General features: G+C 45.0%; 1 protein-coding gene across 1 annotated transcript in view; it reads right to left on the bottom strand.

Moving 5' to 3' along the window:
- LNPEP (leucyl and cystinyl aminopeptidase) overlaps positions 1-18,978 on the bottom strand; it is a 324,877-nt gene that overhangs the window by 71,642 nt on the left and 234,257 nt on the right. Inside the window, exon 14 of the mRNA XM_086960959.1 lies at positions 14,022-14,206. Within this exon, the coding sequence (XP_086817085.1) occupies positions 14,022-14,206 (185 nt within the window). The remainder of the gene's footprint in view (positions 1-14,021; positions 14,207-18,978) is intronic.

The following is an 18,978-nucleotide window of genomic DNA, read 5'->3' as shown; positions in this document are numbered from 1 at the left end:
GAGTTCTACCGTGATGTGTGCATTGCTGGCCCGCTACGCGGGTCGGGTAACAGGTTTTGTTGAATAATGTGCAGCTCCCTAGATATAGGTCTGCTTCTCCCTTACAATATTATTTCCCCATCCTAGCTTGTTCCCTGGATTGAGATGACAAGATTCTACATTATCTCTTAAGGAGGTTATTCTTTAGTGTGTTACTGCCATCAACATGGCATATATTTACTTGATGTTTGCCAATGGTTTATTGCTGCATGCCATGTTTTTTTGTGGAGTTTTGTAATTTGCGGGCATGAGGTGGCGGTGAGTTGGATTAGTTTGTGTTGCTAGGTAACATCTGCCCCACTGCATTAACCGCTGTCTAACCTCTTGTTTTGCGGTCTTTTTCACGCTATGCAAGCTGCGATTGTGACATGGTTGTTCTATTTTTTGTAGTATGTGGGTGGGTGGTTGCTCGCCTATGCAAAGTTGGGGAGTGCAAGGCGTGGGTGGGGGTGTATGCTTATTTAGGCAAGTTTTTTTTTCTTTAAGGATCACATGTTCATCCATTGCATTTATGGTGAGAAGTGTGAGAGGTGCGGGAGGTGGTACTGCGTACTGGGAATACAATTTGTGTTTTTGCAGGCGCCATGACAGATTCTCAGGTTAGGGCTCGCCTGTCCAAACGTATGACCTTCATGACATGGAATGTCTGGGGTCTAACTGACCACTGCAAGGTGCGTAAAATCATTGCCTACCTGAAACGTAAAGAGATTGACGTGGCATTGCTTCAGGAGACGCATCTGCATCCGGGGTGTGCGCTTCTAGCAAGCAGCAGCTTGACTGGGATCTCTCATGCATCTTGTTTCACCTCCCATTCTAGAGGCGTTTTGACATGGCTTAACCCAAGGCATGTCTCAAGGTAGAACCACTGACAACTGACCCGACATGCAGATCTGTAATTTCTAGATGCTGTAGCCCGGAGTGGGAATTTTTGATTGTCAACTCCATGGTCCTAACTATGATGATCCTTGGTTCTATCATTCCCTGTTCGCACTACTCCGGGATCGCCGTTCCCTCCCGATATTCGGGGGCGGGGGGGTTGGGGGAATGGGGATTTTAATTGTATAATGAATACGACGCTTGAGCACTCTAAAGGAACTGTGCGCCCCTTTTCGGCAAAGCTGCTTTACAATTACAGCTGGCTGATGTATAGAGATCTCGTTCGGGCGCCCGTGGGGGTTATACACATTACTCGGCGTGACATGGTATCCACATGCGCATTGACTATTGGTTTATTTCACAATCCCAGCTAAAAAAAAAAAAAAGAGAAGAATTGTAGGGTTTACTGTTGCGGTTTGTGAATGGGTTTCTTTAGGTGTAGTGTGCCCAAAAACATGCACAGACACCTAGCGGGAATGGGATTACAGTCAACCTAACCCAACATTGCATGATCTTAAAGGTTGAATTGAAATTGAAATTGAATTGAAAATATATTTATTGAGCGCGATTGCTGCCTGCGGGCGTCCAAGCGCTGAGTAGAAGCAGAGAGGTGACGGAGAAGAGGAGTTAGGGCACAGAGGATTTGGCAAACAGTTGTGTCTTCAAGTTTTTCCGGAATGAGAGCAGGTTTGGATTGGACCGGAGTGAGAGGGGGAGAGAATTCCAGAGCTTGGCGGTGTTCAAGGAGAACAACCTACCCCCAGACCTGGCTCTCTTCACTCTGGGAACAACAGCAAGGAAGGCCTCAGCGGAACGAAGGTTCCTGTTTGGGTGGTAGGGGATGACAAGGTTGTTGTTAATGGCTGGGCCCGTTTTCCAGAAGGCACGATGCGCCATGCACAGCGCCTTAAAAGCCACTCTCTGCCTCACTGGCAACCAGTGGAGGCTTTTCAGAGCAGGTCTGGCTGACTGCATTCGCGGGATCTGCAGCAGGGTACGCGCTGAGCAGTTTTGTACAACCTGCAGTTTCCGGAGGGTCATCTCAGGTGCCCCAACGTATAGGGCATTGTTTGAGTCCAGTCGGGACTGGATGAGGCCTTGTACCGCCACCTTTTTGGCCTCTAGAGGCAGAAGCAGGAGGACCTTCCTCAAGATTCTGAGTATGCCAAAGCATGTGGCAGACAGCTTAGTGGCCTGGGTGGAGAAGGAGAGTTTGTTGTCCAGCCACACTCCTAGGCTCTTAACACTGTCCTTCGGGGTTGGGGGAGGGCCCAATGCGCGGGGCCACAGGGAGGTGAAAGGCACTGGTGAGGCTGGGCCTAGGAGCATGAGCTCCGTCTTTTCTCCGTTTAGCTTTAGGGAGGAGTTGGTCATCCACCCCTTGACGTCCTCCAAGCCTTTTAGCAGATCTACCGGGGATTGTCTGTTGTTCTCAGTGGCCAGCGAGACCACTAGCTGAGTGTCGTCGGCGTACGACACGATTTTTATGCCGTACGGTTCGACGACACCCGCCAGCGGCCTCATGTACACGTTAAACAACACAGGGCTCAGGGAGGAGCCCTGCGGTACTCCGCAGCTCAGAGGCTTGCTGGATGACACTGTTTCGTCGTCGAAGATCTGAAAAGATCTCTCAGACAGGAAAGAGTCAAACCACCTTAACGCGTCACCTGAAACTCCGATGTCGTAGAGACGGTCCAGCAAGGTGGTATAGCTGACCGTATCGAAGGCGGCACTTAGATCAAGGAGGATCACTGCCACTGATCCTCCCTGATCCAGTACCCTTCGAGATTCTTCGGTGACCGCTAATAAGGCGGTTTCAGTGCCATGCTTCGGTCTGAAGCCTGTCTGGGATGTGTGTAGTAGAGAATGGTTCTCTAGGAACTGGACCAGCTGGGCATTAATATACTTCTCTAGCACCTTGCTAGCCCAAGGGAGAAGTGAGATGGGGCGGTAGCTAGAGTGATCATCGGGGTCTAAGCTGGGTTTCTTCAACAGCGCCCGCACCATGGCTTGCTTCCAAGCTGTGGGGACTGAGCATGCGGATATGGACGAGTTTAGAAGCTCCAGGATTACAGGCAAGGTGGCTTTGCTTGCCTGCTTCAGGACATCTGGTGGAGCAGGATCACATGGAGAACCCGACTTGACTTGGCGTGCCACTTTGCCTAGGGTGTCGAGGTCCAAAGGGGGGAAGTGCTCCAGGGAAGGCTGTTCTGGCGGAAGAGGCGGTCTGGGGGGGAGTGGATCGATCGCATCCGGGTTTGTGGCTACTGTTGAGAAGGTAGAGTAGATTTTTAAAACTTTATTGTGGAAAAATTCCGCAAGCTCATTACATTGGTCCTGGGTTTTGTTCGGAGGGGTCGCAGTGTTGACACTGGTGCATTGCTTTATTATATGGAAAATTTCCTTGGGCTTTGATTTTGCTGCAAGAATTTTGTCAGAGTAATAGGTTGCCTGGGCTGTTCTAATCCCTTCTCTGTAGGCTTTGATCGCCTCTTTGTAGGAAGCCTTTTTGTCTGGGAGGAAGTCTAAACGCCATGCTCTCTCTTGTTGCCTGCAAAGGCGTTTTAGCTCTCTTAGAGAGTCTGAGAACCAGGGAGCTGATTTCTGCATTCTCTTTGAGGAGGATCTGCGAAGAGGGAGGATCGAGTCTAGCGAGTTCGTGATCCAGCCTACATATTTTCCGTTTGCCACATTGGGGTCTGGGCAGGGTGGCGGACGGGAGGAGTCCAGTTTGTGCATCCAGGGCTCCAAGGGGAGTTTTGTCCAGTTCCTCCTAGTGGTGACTTGGGGAGGTAACTGGGGGGCTTTGTGTGTAGCCCAGGTAAACGGGACCAAAAAATGGTCCGACCATGGGAGGGGGATGGGTTGGTCAACAGTCAGATCGAGGCAGTTGCTGAATATAGGGTCAAGTAAATTGCCCTTTTCATGGGTCGGAGCTGACACCAGTTGGGACAATTGAAGAGCTCCGAGGTCGTCTATTAGCTCCTTGGCAATGTGGTCTGAGGGGGAGTTGAAATGGAAATTAAGGTCCCCTAGGACCGTGTGGTAGGTGGAAGATAAAATTCTTTCCGCTATAATCTCTGGAAGAGACCTATGGAACACTTTTACTGGCTCAGGGGGGCGGTAAATCAAGGTACCGGAGAAAGAGCTATTTGCGTTAAACTCTATGCAGAATGCTATACTCTCACACTCAGGGATAGTTTCTGCTGTGGTACGGCATCGGTACTGGTTCTTCAGTATGATCGCCAGACCTCCGCCTCTCCCTTCCGATCTATCCAGTCTGAAGATATGGTAGCCTGCGGGTAAGGCTAAGACCACATCTGGCTCAGATTGAGCAGTGAGCCACGTTTCTGTCAGGAAGACCGCGTCTGGTTTTTGCTCCTCGAGCAGCATGGCAAACTGAGTGCTATGTTTTGGTAATGAGCGGCAGTTTAGCGCAAACATGCGGTAAGTTTGTGCCGAGGCTGACGGGGAAGTGTTGCGGAAGGGGTGTTTGCAGCCCGGACAGCGGGCGGGGAGCTCTGTAGGTGCATAAGTATGGGTGCACTGGGCAGCGGCTCTCCTACCTATGCTGTGTATGGCCGCCGAGCTGTATGTCCTGCCCTGGATAGGGTGGGAACCAGGGTTTGTGGCCCCTGGCCCCGGCTGGTCGCGGACGGGCGCAGACGGGCTTGCCTTTGGCGCCCCGCCGGCGCGCCCGCTGCGCCCGTCCGCTGCGTGTCCGAAACCAGCACATCCTTAAATGACGGAAATAGGGGGGTGTGGCCTGTTCCAATGGGCGTGGCCCTGGTGTCCCGGTGATTCACCTGCGACCCGCTGCAGCGCCTGATTCGGCTGAGCGGGGAGGGAGTCACGTGGGGAGCCAAGAGATCGACTCTAGTTGCTTTTTAAAAACACAGTATCACAATTTTTAAAAAACACGGTATCACAATAGCAATTTTAAAAGTATTCTTTAAAAAAGTCCTGCTCTCGGCTTTCCGCCTCAAGAGCTCTGCTTACAACAAGCGCAAGCGAGGGAGGGCGCGCTTTTGTAGTGAAAGGGGGCGTGGCCTGTTCCAATGGGCGTGGCCCTGGTGTCCCGGTGATTCACCTGCGACCCGCTGCAGCGCCTGACTCGGCTGAGCGGGGAGGGAGTCACGTGGGGAGCCAAGAGATCGACTCTAGTTGCTTTTTAAAAACACAGTATCACAGTTTTTAAAAAACACGGTATCACAATAGCAATTTTAAAAGTATTCTTTAAAAAAGTCCTGCTCTCGGCTTTCCGCCTCAAGAGCTCTGCTTACAACAAGCGCAAGCGAGGGAGGGCGCGCTTTTGTAGTGAAGGGGGGCGTGGCCTGTTCCAATGGGCGTGGCCCTGGTGTCCCGGTGATTCACCTGCGACCCGCTGCAGCGCCTGACTCGGCTGAGCGGGGAGGGAGTCACGTGGGGAGCCAAGAGATCGACTCTAGTTGCTTTTTAAAAACACAGTATCACAGTTTTTAAAAAACACGGTATCACAATAGCAATTTTAAAAGTATTCTTTAAAAAAGTCCTGCTCTCGGCTTTCCGCCTCAAGAGCTCTGCTTACAACAGGTTCCGCAATTGTGTCCCACATTGCATGTGGGAAGGCAAAACTACCAGCCACTGAGGTTTGCAGTGATCAGTCCAGTGTTTTAAAAAAGTGACACATATAACATTCTATCTGTTCAGTTTCTACACTAAACTGCCTGGGAAGATGTTACCGAGTAGGTTTCAGGATTATTCACATGATGAAAATGTGTTTTATAGCATCTAGGCAGACTAACATGGGAACAGAGACTGCACAGCATTACTCCATACTTCAGTTCATGGTGATAAAATATGTGTGGTGGGTCCTGTGTATGACGTAGGTCAACTCGCAGACCATGCTTAACATTGTTTATAAGACTGTACTTGAGAAATATAAAGGAAATAATAGCACTTATCCCGTATTAGATAGATAAATAGCAGATAAAGGAGCAAAACAAACTATGATATTTATACTGGGGCAGTGTACAAAGTGCACCTTAAGAATGTATGTGGACACCAATGATATTTAATTCCACTTTTACTTAAATTACCTTGGGCTATTGTTGCAAATGGACAAACTGGATGTTCGTGGGTTCAATGGTGTAGGGCTTCCAACTGGAGGCATAGCAAGGCTGTGATGGGCGCTAATGCAAGTATGGAAAATGCGCTCCTTCCCTACTAGCTAAGTTGTAAGAAACAGCTCCCGCTCCTCTGAGTCCTTCAGTCCCATGCACACCTGTAACATTCCCAGAATATCTCCAACCTCTTAAGGACGTCTTTTTCTATGCATCATGCAACCAATTGACCCTTATACCTGTCTAACTTTCAACCCCCTCTCAATTCTCCTAAGATGTTTTCATTGTCTGTGGTATTTTCCCACTTTCCTCTATCCCTTTCCCTTGCATGTCTGTTGTTCCTTTCACTCTCCCTCCAATACCTCAACTTTTCTATTTTCTTCCAGTATTTCTATATCCTTCTATATACCTAAACTCACTTCCCATTATCTCTCTACTTTCCACCTTTCACTCTCCCTTTCTATTCCCACCTGTACATCTCTAATTTCCCTTCCTCTCTCCCCATCCCCCATGGGTGTTTCTACTCTGCACTATATCTAGACCCTCATCTCTATTTGTGTCTTACATCACTCTAGTCCATTTCATTGCACTTAATTTTTCTTCCCTTCACCTTATTTTCCCTAATTCTACAGTGTATCTTGTTACTTTGCACCTTTCATGCTCTACCACTCTCTCCTGTATTCCCCGGGCTAATGTTAACTTTATACCATTCTCCCCATATCACAACATCATTGTTGTGTCTCTCTATTCTTTAAAGAGATACAAAGGGAGCACACAGATGGTTGGGTCCTATTTATATTGAATGTTTGAAGCAATGCATAAAGTATTTCTAATCAACGCCTGAACTGTCTCTGTATACGGAGGTGGTGACCATGAGATGCGTAACCATTGGCTCAAGAAGTAAACTAATATGCAGCATGCATTTCTAGGAAAGGATTTACATTTTTTGCAGGGAATGGCTAAAGCAATTATTGTGGGCTACGTAGGGTTTCACTTCCATGAGTTATGGACTTTGGTCTGTGTTATTGGTCATAACAGCCAAATCACACCCTGCCTAGAAAAAGTGTGAAGGGGAGCACACAGGAAAAGGTTGTCAAAGTACAACCACCATGGAAAGTAAGCTTTAAATAGAATCGGAGTATTAAGTATACATCATCCAATCACCTTGATGTTTACATGTTGTCTGGAAGCATTCATGGATGGAACAATTAAAGCAATGTCTGGAAGCATTCATGGATGGAACAATTAAAGCAATGTCTATAGGTTTTTAGTGAGGTGGTCAGACGTCTTAATGTGTTTGTAAATTGGTAAGCTAAATATGATGTGGGAGGGACTTGGGACCGGATAGGTGAGGTGACTTTTTCTCTCAGAAACGTAACTGTAGTTGCATTTATTTGGCACTTACTACCCCTGGCGAGGCGTTAAAGTGCTTTTCGGTGTGTAGCACGCTACTCCAGCACCCAAAGGTGGATTAGTAGGTGGAAATATAAATTGATAGTGGAGTGGTAGACAAGTGAGCCTGTTAGATGAATTTATAGGATAGAGCAGGGAAGAGTTTAGAAAGGATTAGTTGGGAGTTCATATCAGTAAAAGAGGTTTAGGATGAGTCAGAGAGCCTGTTAGTTGGATGAATAGGATAAAGGATGGATACAGGAGGGAACAGGTTGAAAAGAGTTGTTCCGCAGTTCATAGTAGTAAAACAGGTTTGGATGAGTCAGAGTGGAGGTAGGGGATATTTTTCAAGAGGAACAGTGTGAGTCATATAGTGGTAATTTGAATAATGGAGCAAAGAATAAAAAAATGTGTTGGATTACGCTGCTCAATTTGTCTTTTCTTGCTGCATAATTTAGTCAACGCTACCGCACAACTTGGTGCTCTCGGGCCGCATCATTCCAGTGAACCTGGTCATTTTTAAAGTTGGCCCCAATAAAAGCAAACTCTCACTTCCCAGAAAGTAAAGGCTTAACTGGTAAACATTACTCTCCGGATTTACTCTTGGGTTGGAAACTTTCCCCGTCTATCCTTTGTTCCCTATATGTATTGGATATTCTGCTTCATCTGAACTTCTTTAGTTACCACAATAGACTATTCCAAAGGAGAGCATCACCTATAGGTACTGATCACAACTTATTGACTGTATCTTCCCTTTTACCCTAAACAGTGCTCCGCTGATCAGTTGCTTGTCAATGGCTTAGTAACCAGTGTATTTCTGTGATCACTACCCCTTACATACAGTGATAAATATAGGAACTTATAAAAAATAGAGCAAGTACTTCCTCTAAATATATATCTCCATAAATGAATTAAAACAAGGACAACAGAGAGGCATTTAAACCCATTAACAACATTTTCAGCAGGAGTATAAAGTGATATGTGAAGGAGAGATAAATGTACATTTCATCAGTTGGTTTGAAGATATTATCAAACAATTGGGAGGATGTTTATAAGGCTGATATTAAGGTAATAAATAATAAGATAAAAGGAAAATGCTTAAGAAGTGAAATAGATTTGATAGGTTTGATAATGAATGCAGGTGCCTAAAAAGCAGATAAGAAAACTGGAAAAATATACACGGTACCCTAGAAAAAAGGATGAGGAAAGCTACTTTGTGGAATTAGAAAAAGTTTAAAAGAGGCAATAGTAAGAAGCGTATCTGTCAAGAGAAATGCTGGAAAACCATGTTTGAAGTCAAAGAGACAAATAATATTAGGATATTTTGGGAGTTGGTGCAACATGATTTAGGCAAGGAAGAGGGAAAGAGGAGATATTTGGAGGGAGAAGATGCATGGGCTCTATTTTTAGAGGAACTATATAACAAGGGAGCTATAAATAACTCCGACTCGCCATGTTTAAGAAAATGATGAAATAAGGGAGCAGTTCTCTTAAGAAATGGTTAACAAAATGATATTATCATTAAAACTTAGAAAGAGCAGCTGGCCATGATAATTTACCAGCAGTAATAGTGAAAACAAATATTGATTGGTGGACTAGTTTGTTGTATCTACTGTTTCAAACAATCTTAAATACTGGAATTGTTTGAGATAGTTGGAAGGGCACCGTGATCAAACCCATATACAATAATAGTGTTTCTTCAATCATGCAAAATAAAATTACTAGACGTGGGTGGGAAAGGTTTTTTGAAAATACTTCAGGCGATATTGAAAGAGTGGGTAGATTCAAAATAGATAATCCCCATGTAGTAAGGTGGTTTCAAGGACAGATCACTGCTTTAGCTTGTGGTCCATATCTAAACAAATCAATAGAGCAAAGAGATAGTCTATGTTGTTGTTTTGTGGATTTTCACTCTGCTTTCGATACGGCCGATCGTGGCCTATAGCGGGAAGCCATGAGAAAATATGAAATACCACACCGCTCTCTCTTGACTTTACAAGAAATACATAGAGGAAATTGGGCTAACCTAGAATTATACACTGAAGGGGCTTTCTCCCGGAGATTATACATCATGAATGACCTTAGGTAAGGTTGAGTATTGGCTCTATTGCTATTTTCCTTATTTTTAGCCGGCCTATCTAAAATATTGCGTACATCAAACAGTCTTGGACCTAAAATGAACTGTTGTCTCCTTTATGCAGACAATTTGGACATCATGGATTTCACAGACCTTGGACTGCAGAGAAAGCTAGAGGTTTTCTCAAATTACTGTAAAAAGAAAAAAAATCTGGAGAAAACCAAAGTACTGCCATGTGGGAGAAAGAAGGTAAGGTTTAAGTGGTTCCTCAATAATATTGTAATCAAGATCGTTAGTAGATATATGTATTTGGGGATGTGCTTTGTGAAGAATTTAATATGAAAAGACCACATTGAAGCTTTACCGACAAAAGTCCTTTCGTCAGTATGTGGCCTTAAGAAGTTTGCTAAAGTGTATTGAGGGCCTTCTTTAAGACCCATATTGGCAGCCTACCATGTAATGATTTGGCCACAATTTTAATACGGAGTTGAGGTGCCCAGTTTTAGTGGAAAAATAAACTGCGATCCTGAGTAGGGTAGATGTTTAAAAAGATTATTGGCTCTACCTCCATCCACCATGGTCCAAGCTGTCAGCGTGGAGGCTTGACTGACAGCAAAGAGTTACTTGGCTTATGTGGAGGTGCTCAGATTTTGGATGAGAATAGACCATGGAGATTCTCCAAATGTTTCTAACCTATACATTAAAATGGGCACATTTTGCTAGGGCAAGGTTTGATATTACATGTAATGGACTAACAATAAGATATTATGTTCAAGACGCAATAAGAATTAGTAAAGGTGACCTTTGAAAGCGGATGAAAAAAATGAAAATGGAGGAATATTTGAGCCATTTAAAAGATAAGAAATATGCATCCCCCTTATAACTTCCTGAACAAATGAAGAAACATTCCCTTATCTAGAAAACCTACCTAATGTACGGCTGAAATTGGGCCTCTTAAAATTTAGATGTGGGGTCATTCCAGCTTTAATGTTGCAAGTTTGGTGGTTTTCTACACGGGAATAATATCTGCACGTGTGGCATAAAAAGGAAATGTAATTTAATGCACATTCTACTAGACTGTGCTTGGTTTTTAGAACAGAAAGCATTATTGAGACCCATCTTAAAGAAATACGATGTTCGAGATAAATGGCTAGCAGCTACTTTATTAGCTGATAGAGGTATTTTGATGTAACGTGCTCTGTGGCAATTTATATTATAAGTAAATTGAGTGATGTTAAGTATGTAAAATATGTAATTTGTTGGATTTTATGGAAGTTTTTTTATCTTGAATAATTTCTTTATCATTTTTTATGGAATATTTATTATGATGTTTTTATGGTGTAAATGTTTCAAGGCCAAGGTCAAAATAAACACATTTTGACTGCCTGGACACCAATGGTAGAAGTCTGTACATTCAAATTAGGCACTGGAAACGAAACATTCGAGTGCCCTTGAAGGAAGGCATTTGTCCCAAGTCCCCACTATCCAGCCAGGCTTACAAATATTATTTAAAAACATTTTTAACACCTAGGCTGACTCGATACTAGAAGAATAATAGGGACAAAGGTTACACTAGAAAAGCAGCCGCATGCTTCAATATTCATTAAAACAATCTGGGCATATTACAAGTCCAATGTATTTTTGAAGATAAAAGACTACTTTATTTCATCTTGAATACATGAACTCTCAAAATCAAATAAATCAAAAATACCTATTTCAGAAATAGTAACCAATTACCTAAAAAAACTTTATTGGCAATGAAACACTTGCTAGTCAGCGAAATGGGAAGGGTACAGAAAGAGGTCCAAATGTCAGTTGCAGAAATCTCTCCTCCATGAAAAAGATCCGAGTAGAGCCGAAACCTACAACGTTCACGAACGTACAATCCGACCCCTATGAGCAAACCTGCAACACTTTAATTGCTTATAAAGGATACAAGCCAAATCACAAAAGTAATTATGGTAACAGCACTAGACAGTCGAAGAAGATACCATTTACAAAATGCTTTAAGCAGCAAAATATATTTAGATAATACAGTAGGAATATAGATTGCTGTTGGGTATTTCAATTTGTAAAACTCTGGTACTGTCCTAAAACTGTTCTGGCAAAAACGTGCACACTTTATCAACCTTGCGGGTATTTAAACAGCCTCCCTTTGTACACTGTTAAGAACAGAAGAAAAGAGTCTGCTTTGTTTTTATTCATCTTCCATATCATTGTACTTCTGGAATACATTTTGTGTTTTGAAATGTGTATAAGATGCACCACCTATAAGGTGATTGATATATAAACCATTCATTACCCCAGTTGCAGGCTTAAGCAATGAAGCTCAGCAACACAATATTGTACATCATCCTCATACTGTTGGCATAAGATACTATGGCAGAGAAGGGTGGGTGGGTGGAACATCTATATATCAACAACCTGCATAGAATGGAAATTATTAGGCAAAACGCATCAGAAAGCCAATTCAGCACAGATCCTACAAGAGGTTATCAGTTTGCTCACAACAGCACTCCCCACCTGCCACGAACACTCAACAGAACACACAATTCGAACACAACAGGCAAAACACTGTGCACACATCCAACATAGTTCAGGGGCATCTTAAAATAGGAACCCACTGACCTCAACAGCACGCCAGTCTTCATAGACAATATACTATTATGCTACAACACAACACACTAAACCAACAGACTGATTTAAAGGGCAACTGTGGACCTTAACAAGGCGCCACAGTACGTGTCATCATCCACATAGCTTTAACGAGGTCATGAAAGTAGCAATCTTCCAAATAGCATGTATCCAATTTGGTGAGGATCTCTTGCTACACATACTAACAATTATAAGCACTACTACACACAAACAACCAAACATACGCATAATATTGGTAGATAGATGTAGGACTACACATGGCTGAGGTTGGATTTGGGGGTGGTTGCCTCTACAATCATGACAATGGAATAGTGGCAGGATGCAACTATGGATGGTAAAATGAAGTAGCCCAGAGCGCATGGGTTTCTGTAAGGCAACCTTTACAATGGGATATGGGCTTGGGAAATGGGGGAGCTGTGTATGCATTATTGGTGATCAAGACTCTAGTGAGCTGAGAGGCAGTGAATGAAGCAATAAAGGCAAAATTACATCAAAAACTGAATTATGTTTTAAAAAAAATGTCCAGGATTGGAAATAAGACACACGGGACGAGGTCATCAAAAGAGGACTGGTAGGACAGAAATAGGATATGCAAATGGTACGGACAGTAAAAATGCAATGACGGAGGGAAGGTAGAGAGGTTATAGGAGAACATGGAACAGTAGATCACACAATGGATGACATCCAATAAACTCACCAAACACCCCGATGAAGGACTCGAAAGGGAGTGGGCTGAGGTAGACGTTACGTACTTCGTGAGGACTAGGGAGGTACCAAAGGCTGCTTTGAGTTAGGTTAGATCGTGGTGACCGGGATATAAATGAGGAGGGTGCTGCGAAAACTCATGCTGTGGTAGCTATGGGAAACTGATTGAAAGTCACTGTAGGAGAACTATGCAGAGAGCGGACAAAGCTCGTGAGCCTGCGTAACCTACCCCATTTTTTCCTAAATAAACACATGCAGCCCACACAATCAACCAATCACGCCTCATTTACAGACTTCAGCAACCCTCTGGCGTCTGCCTGTACAGGCTCATCTCCACCAGTCAGTAAAACAGTTGATGCATTTACTGCAGATATGTACATGTAACCTGTAGATACTGACCCTGTTACTTCAGAATCACAAAACCACTGCAGAAAGACATTAAAGCCACTGAGGAACAGCAACATATTAAGTCAGTCTTTTACAACACTATTTTTGAGCAGAGCTTATGGTTGGACATCAGTTTCACCTTGGGAGCTGTGCGCATGCTTTGAAATGTTCTTTGGTTAGCATAAGTCAAGTTAACAAATACTTATTAACCATTGCAGCAACCACAAAGTAAATAAGCTAGATCTCGTCACATAGCTGGCAACAAGGCTCAGGGAATTGATAGCAGAGAACTATTTGTCACCTGAAGTCAAAGATTTGAATACAGAATGACAGTTCAACCAACCATTTTAGAGCCCCAAGGTTGATAAATTCATTACAGCCTATATTAGTAAAGCTGGATATGTGCAGCACTGCAAACCAGCAAAACGGAGGTAGCTAGTGCAACACATAATTACCAGCTAGGGTTATCGGCACTCCGCTTGGTCCCCACCTCTCTTCCTCTCCCTATCTCCATGTGCATCTACACTTGCCAACCTGTGCAGCATCCTCCACCCTCTGGGGGAGCCTCTTCCCCTAATAACAACCCCCCCTCCCAGCAATGGTGCCACTCCCTCGACAAAACTCCCCAAGCCATGTCGTAGACCCCTGCGTCGAGGTAGGAGAGGCTGATTTAGCGGGAGCGTGCATGTGTACTAAGGTCTCCTGATTCAATCAATAAACATGTGTACATATGTATAGTTGTGTATTGGCAAAAACTTAGATAAAATCCAATGATAAATGCTGATTACCTCATGGTCCTGTTAGATTCCTTCCACTCGTTGAACAGCTCAAGGGCCTTTGATTGACAAGTCTCACAGCCATGGGAACAGGCGAAGGCCAGCAGTTTGGTTCGCAGCTCTCGCTCGGATAAGGTTCCCTCATCAGTCCAAGTCTGATTCCTAATGGTGCCGTTCAGCAGCCTCAAGATGTATTGCTAAATGGATAGAAGGAGGAAAACAGTAACACACAATGAAGCATTGAAAGCACACAGCCAAACCAAAGAAAATAAAACTTGCCCAATTGTTGTATAGAACACATTCATGTTGACCAGTTGCTAATTCGCGATGCTTGATTTATCCACCATCTAAATGTTCGGTATCACACGGTCACTGATCATCTTTTACACTTACCTGTCCAATTTGTGTTCCTCATTTCAAGAACTATCTAAATGTTGGAGATGTAGGAAGGTGGATACCTGACTATGGTTACCCCAGATTGTTTGCATAGTGTTCAGCTGGTTTTCGACTTAGTTGGCCTGGGATCCTGCTAATCAGGGCCCCAAGGCTATCTGCTCTCACTTTAAAATGGAGTCCATGTACCCTAGGTACATCTCCAATTGGATACTGGGTCACCTTATGCGCCCCTGTACAGTGTACTATAGGTACCCAGGGCATAGGTGTATCCAAGGCCTACCAGGGGCTGCAGCATGTATTATGCCACCCCTGGCTGGCCCCCTACATTGACACAACTGGGGCAAGGTGGTGTAATCACCCTTTGCTTTAGATATAGTATACCTATATCTAACCTTTTATCTAGACACATATATACCTATAAGTCACTCCTATGGCAGGCCTTAACAATCCTGGAGGCAGAGTGCTTGGTTTTATGTGAGATGGTGCTCTAGCATGAGCTGAGCCTGTCTGCAGCTTTCGGAACCATGTCCTTCTAGCTCTTCTAGGATATTGCCATACCATATACTCTTAACTGCACTATGAACCTCGCGGTTAAATGCTAACTCTGGTTTGGCTTCATCAAAACATGTCGAGTAAGGTGTCATACGATTTGGAATACTACCCCCTCGCCAGTTCTGGCGACGAGGGTAGCATTCCACCCTTCTAGATGGAGAAGACATGTTGTTCCTACTATTCCCAGTTAAAGTTAACCAGAGCCTCATCATCACAAAATGGATGCTGCTGCCACAGACACAAGTCTGACCTCTGCTGCTGGGAGTCCTTCCAGCGAGGGAGGCTTGGACAATAGGTTTCCTGCCTTGGGAGGTGCTAGCACCACCCCAGACAGGCCTTTGTGTATTGGGGCAGGGAGGGCTGAAATAAATGAGACACTGCCTGGGGCACACAAGGTGTCCCATGCATAGTCCAGTTCAAACCTGTGCTGGGGCACTCCAGCCCCAGCTCTGGCGCAAAACTGGACAAAGGGAAAGGGGTGTAACCACCCCCTTCCCTGGTCCCACCCATAGGAGGGACCTAGCAGGTAATCCAGCCCCTAGATGTGGTATATAGGTAGGAGCTAAGTCCCAAGATTTTAGATTAATCCTGACAAACTCTGAAACGAAACTCTGGACCTTCGACGATCTACTTGAAAGAAGACGACTGAAGAATCTCCCTTGTGGTCAAGGAGTGACCACCCTGCACAAGCAGGCACCATCCAGCGATCAACGGCTTGCTTTGTCGCCGCCGGAGCCAGAGCACAGAGCCTTACAAGAATCGGACTTCCAGAAATCCAACAGCCCGATCAACAGTCCCAGCAAAGCGGAGACCCGTGGAGGCGGCAAGAGACGAGGGACCGGCCATCTTGAAAAGTCTGCGACCTGCTAACTGTGCAGCTCCCGAGGCCTCCTCGAAGCTGTGCATTGGTGATTGAGAAGCCCCAGCCCCGAGCAGCATCTGCACCAAAGATCAGCACTGCACCCTCCACGAGTTCTGCGTGAGGCCCTTTTGCATTTTCCTGCTCGACGCGTCTGCCCGGTCACTTGCCCGTTGGCTAGTGGCCATCTTGGCGACGATCCTTTGAATTTACACCGCTGGTCTGGTTGCCCCAGACTGGCCCTTGCTTCCCTCAAAAGAAGCAGCCCCTCAGACCTTGCTGGTCTGAGTAAGAAGCCAACTTTTTTTTCTGCGCGGGTTGCCTTTGCCAAGGCTTGTTGACTCCAATCCAGAAGCCGACACCGCCGACAGCGAGAACCTTCGTGGCACAGTCCGTGCCTGACTCCTGGTCGTCGTCGACACCTTCTGGTCCACGTGGCTGCAGAGAAAAGCTTCCCATCAGCACCTTATTGCTTCATGACATCGCCTGGTTCCTTCCTGGTCACTGGCTAGTGACCCAGACTCTGTCCCCTCTGCTTTCAGGTCCTCTTCATCTTCGATCCACCCTTGGATCCATCCGGCACTTCTCTCCTGGTCGCCTGCAGCATCTTTCTTCCAGGCTCCATAGGATTCAACAACGAAACCCGACACAAAAAAAAGCACAAAAAAAAAAAGCCTGCATTGGAGGGCGCTCGTTCAGGCTGCTAGTTCCGCAGCTGTGGAACTCCCTACCTTTGACCCTGCGCTCTACATCTAATCTGCTGGCGTTCAGGAAGGGCCTAAAGACATGGCTCTTTGCCCGCTAGGGATTTCCTGTTTTAGTTTCTGAACTTCGTGAGCTTTCCTTCTTAACTTACATTGTTTTGCTTGTCTGTTTCCTCTCAGGTCATGAAATACAAAGCGCCGGGACACTCCTTTGGAGTAGCCGTGCGCTATAAAAGACCTATTTAACATAACATAACATAACATAACACACTTTGACACCTATGCACCCGCTTCCTGTGGGTGAGGTAACGAGAGTTCTTCGGTGCTCCTGTGGGTATCAACTATCCAACTGTCTAGGTTTCAAGTAACTTTCACCGAGTCCAGTCAGAAGTACCCTAAAAGAACTAGTTTGTAACTTTTACGTTCCCATTCATTCTCTATGGTAACATGCGTGTGTGATTAGACACTGCACACGCCTCCCGTGGGTCTCCTGCTTCCTAACACTTGGTAGCTCAGCGTAGCCCCAGCGATTCCCTAGGCCTATTCACTTTTCGTGTAGTGGTCCTTTCACCACTATTTTTGTATATGGTTTAGCGTGCCCCTAGGGCCCTACTGTATTTTGTGCAACATATTGTATTCTAATTAAATATCTTGTATTGTGCTTGTGCCTCTGACCTCATAAAGAGTTCAGAGGGTTTGTCTAGTAATAAATAACATATATTTTATATATATCCTGTGTGGTGTCCTTTCATTTGGTATTAAAGGGGTTACATATGGTAAAACAGCTGGCTTTACACGCCCTCAAGAGTCTTTTAGCCTAAGACTGCTCTGTACACGCTACCACTAGGATAGCTGGTCTATAAGGTTGACTTTACAACCAACACCATAAGGGTTGTTTGGACTGGTGCAAGGTGCTCACTAGAATAGTGAACATCATATACCAGGCCAGCTTCTCACAGGAGAATTAAGCCCAATGTAAGGAGGTCATGTGTTCCTATATGCTTTGATAAAGACTGGTATGTTGCTTTATTTGATAGCCATCCTAATCTAACGCCACGGATGTCGCCCACCTCAAGAGGTGGATCGGGATGCATTCACGAGTTGTACCCCTTGCTGACAGTAGTGAACTAAAAATAAATACAGTTAAGGTTTTAAAAGAGCTCTTTTGTCAGTGGTCTTTCTGGCAATTCTATTAGCCCCATGTTTGTGCCAGGCAGCCTCCTAGCCTTCCATTGGCTTGTCTAATTGCAGAGAGCAAGAGCCCCCTTTTGTGCTTTTAGTTCCTGATTCTGGGACATTAGATCCCTTTCCCATGAATACTGAAAAAAGGAATGTCCTGTGGAGCTCTGTTTGTTTGGGGTCCTCCCCTAAAATTCTCTATAATCTCGCATCACACTTTTAGCTTTACATCGCTCATGAAAATGTACAGCGGCGTTTGGTCAAACCTAGGATTCTTCTCTGCTGTGCTCTTCCGGCCTCCTTCGCCGCGTTCCTTAAGATATCCATGTGCATGACTAGATGCTCTAAAAATAACAGCTGTGCAACCACTTAAAGAACCAGCTGTTCTTGTCTGGTACACTGGCAGCTCCGTCTTACGAGTTGCACAATTGAATTGTGTTTCTTGTGTATGTATTTAAAGAAACTAAACACGAATCGCACGTCAATGCAACATGTATTTTCAACAAAGCTTTTCCCAAAGTCTTTAAACCGCAAGATGATTTACCCTGGCAACTGCGGTCAAATATGATTCTATGAGAACGGGATGTTTGCTTCTGCAGGAGAGGACCCTGTGCGGCCAACTTCATTTTGTACATTTTAACTCACTGCTCGGTCAGTGGATGGGGTGTCCGGCCGTCAGCAGGGATATGTCACTTATCGTTCAAGGATCCGTGCATGAATGGAATGGAGCAGCATTTCTTCACACTGACGAGCCAGGACCCCCGAGGGCCACCGGAGTGCTCGGGTCAAGTCAAGCAGCGACGCCAATCCATCCATGAGCCATAACACACTCAGAACCGTTTATTAACCCCTTCCATGCTCATGACGAGCTCAGCTTGTCATGAGGCACAGTTGAGCTGTGCTGATGACGAGCTGAGCTCGTCATGACACCAGCAAAATGGCAATTTCCAGCACAGGGGAAAAATAACCACAGCAGCGGTTTCCAAATCACTCTGATGAGCAGGTCGGTGTCAGAGCCTTCTTTCCGTTTCCGGGCTGAACTACCGACCACCACTCCTAGACTGCATTAATGTTCAGTCTGCCACTGAAATTGTAACCTGTTTTCACAGTGTTATTGAGTGGGGTTGGGTAGAATTTTGAAAGCATCTCTTTATTTCTACTTTGTATCTCTTTCTAGAAAGTTCTTAACAGAAAAAACTACACTGCAGCACTCACAAACACAGTAATTAAAGGCATATATAAACTCAGGGGAATGAGGGGGTCACAAACAAAAGTCAAT

This window comes from Lissotriton vulgaris, chromosome 3_1, assembly GCF_964263255.1.
Source record: "Lissotriton vulgaris chromosome 3_1, aLisVul1.2, whole genome shotgun sequence".
NCBI classification, from domain to species: domain Eukaryota; kingdom Metazoa; phylum Chordata; class Amphibia; order Caudata; family Salamandridae; genus Lissotriton; species Lissotriton vulgaris.
Note: the sequence above shows the minus strand (reverse complement) of the source record. Positions and strands in the feature narration are given on the sequence as shown.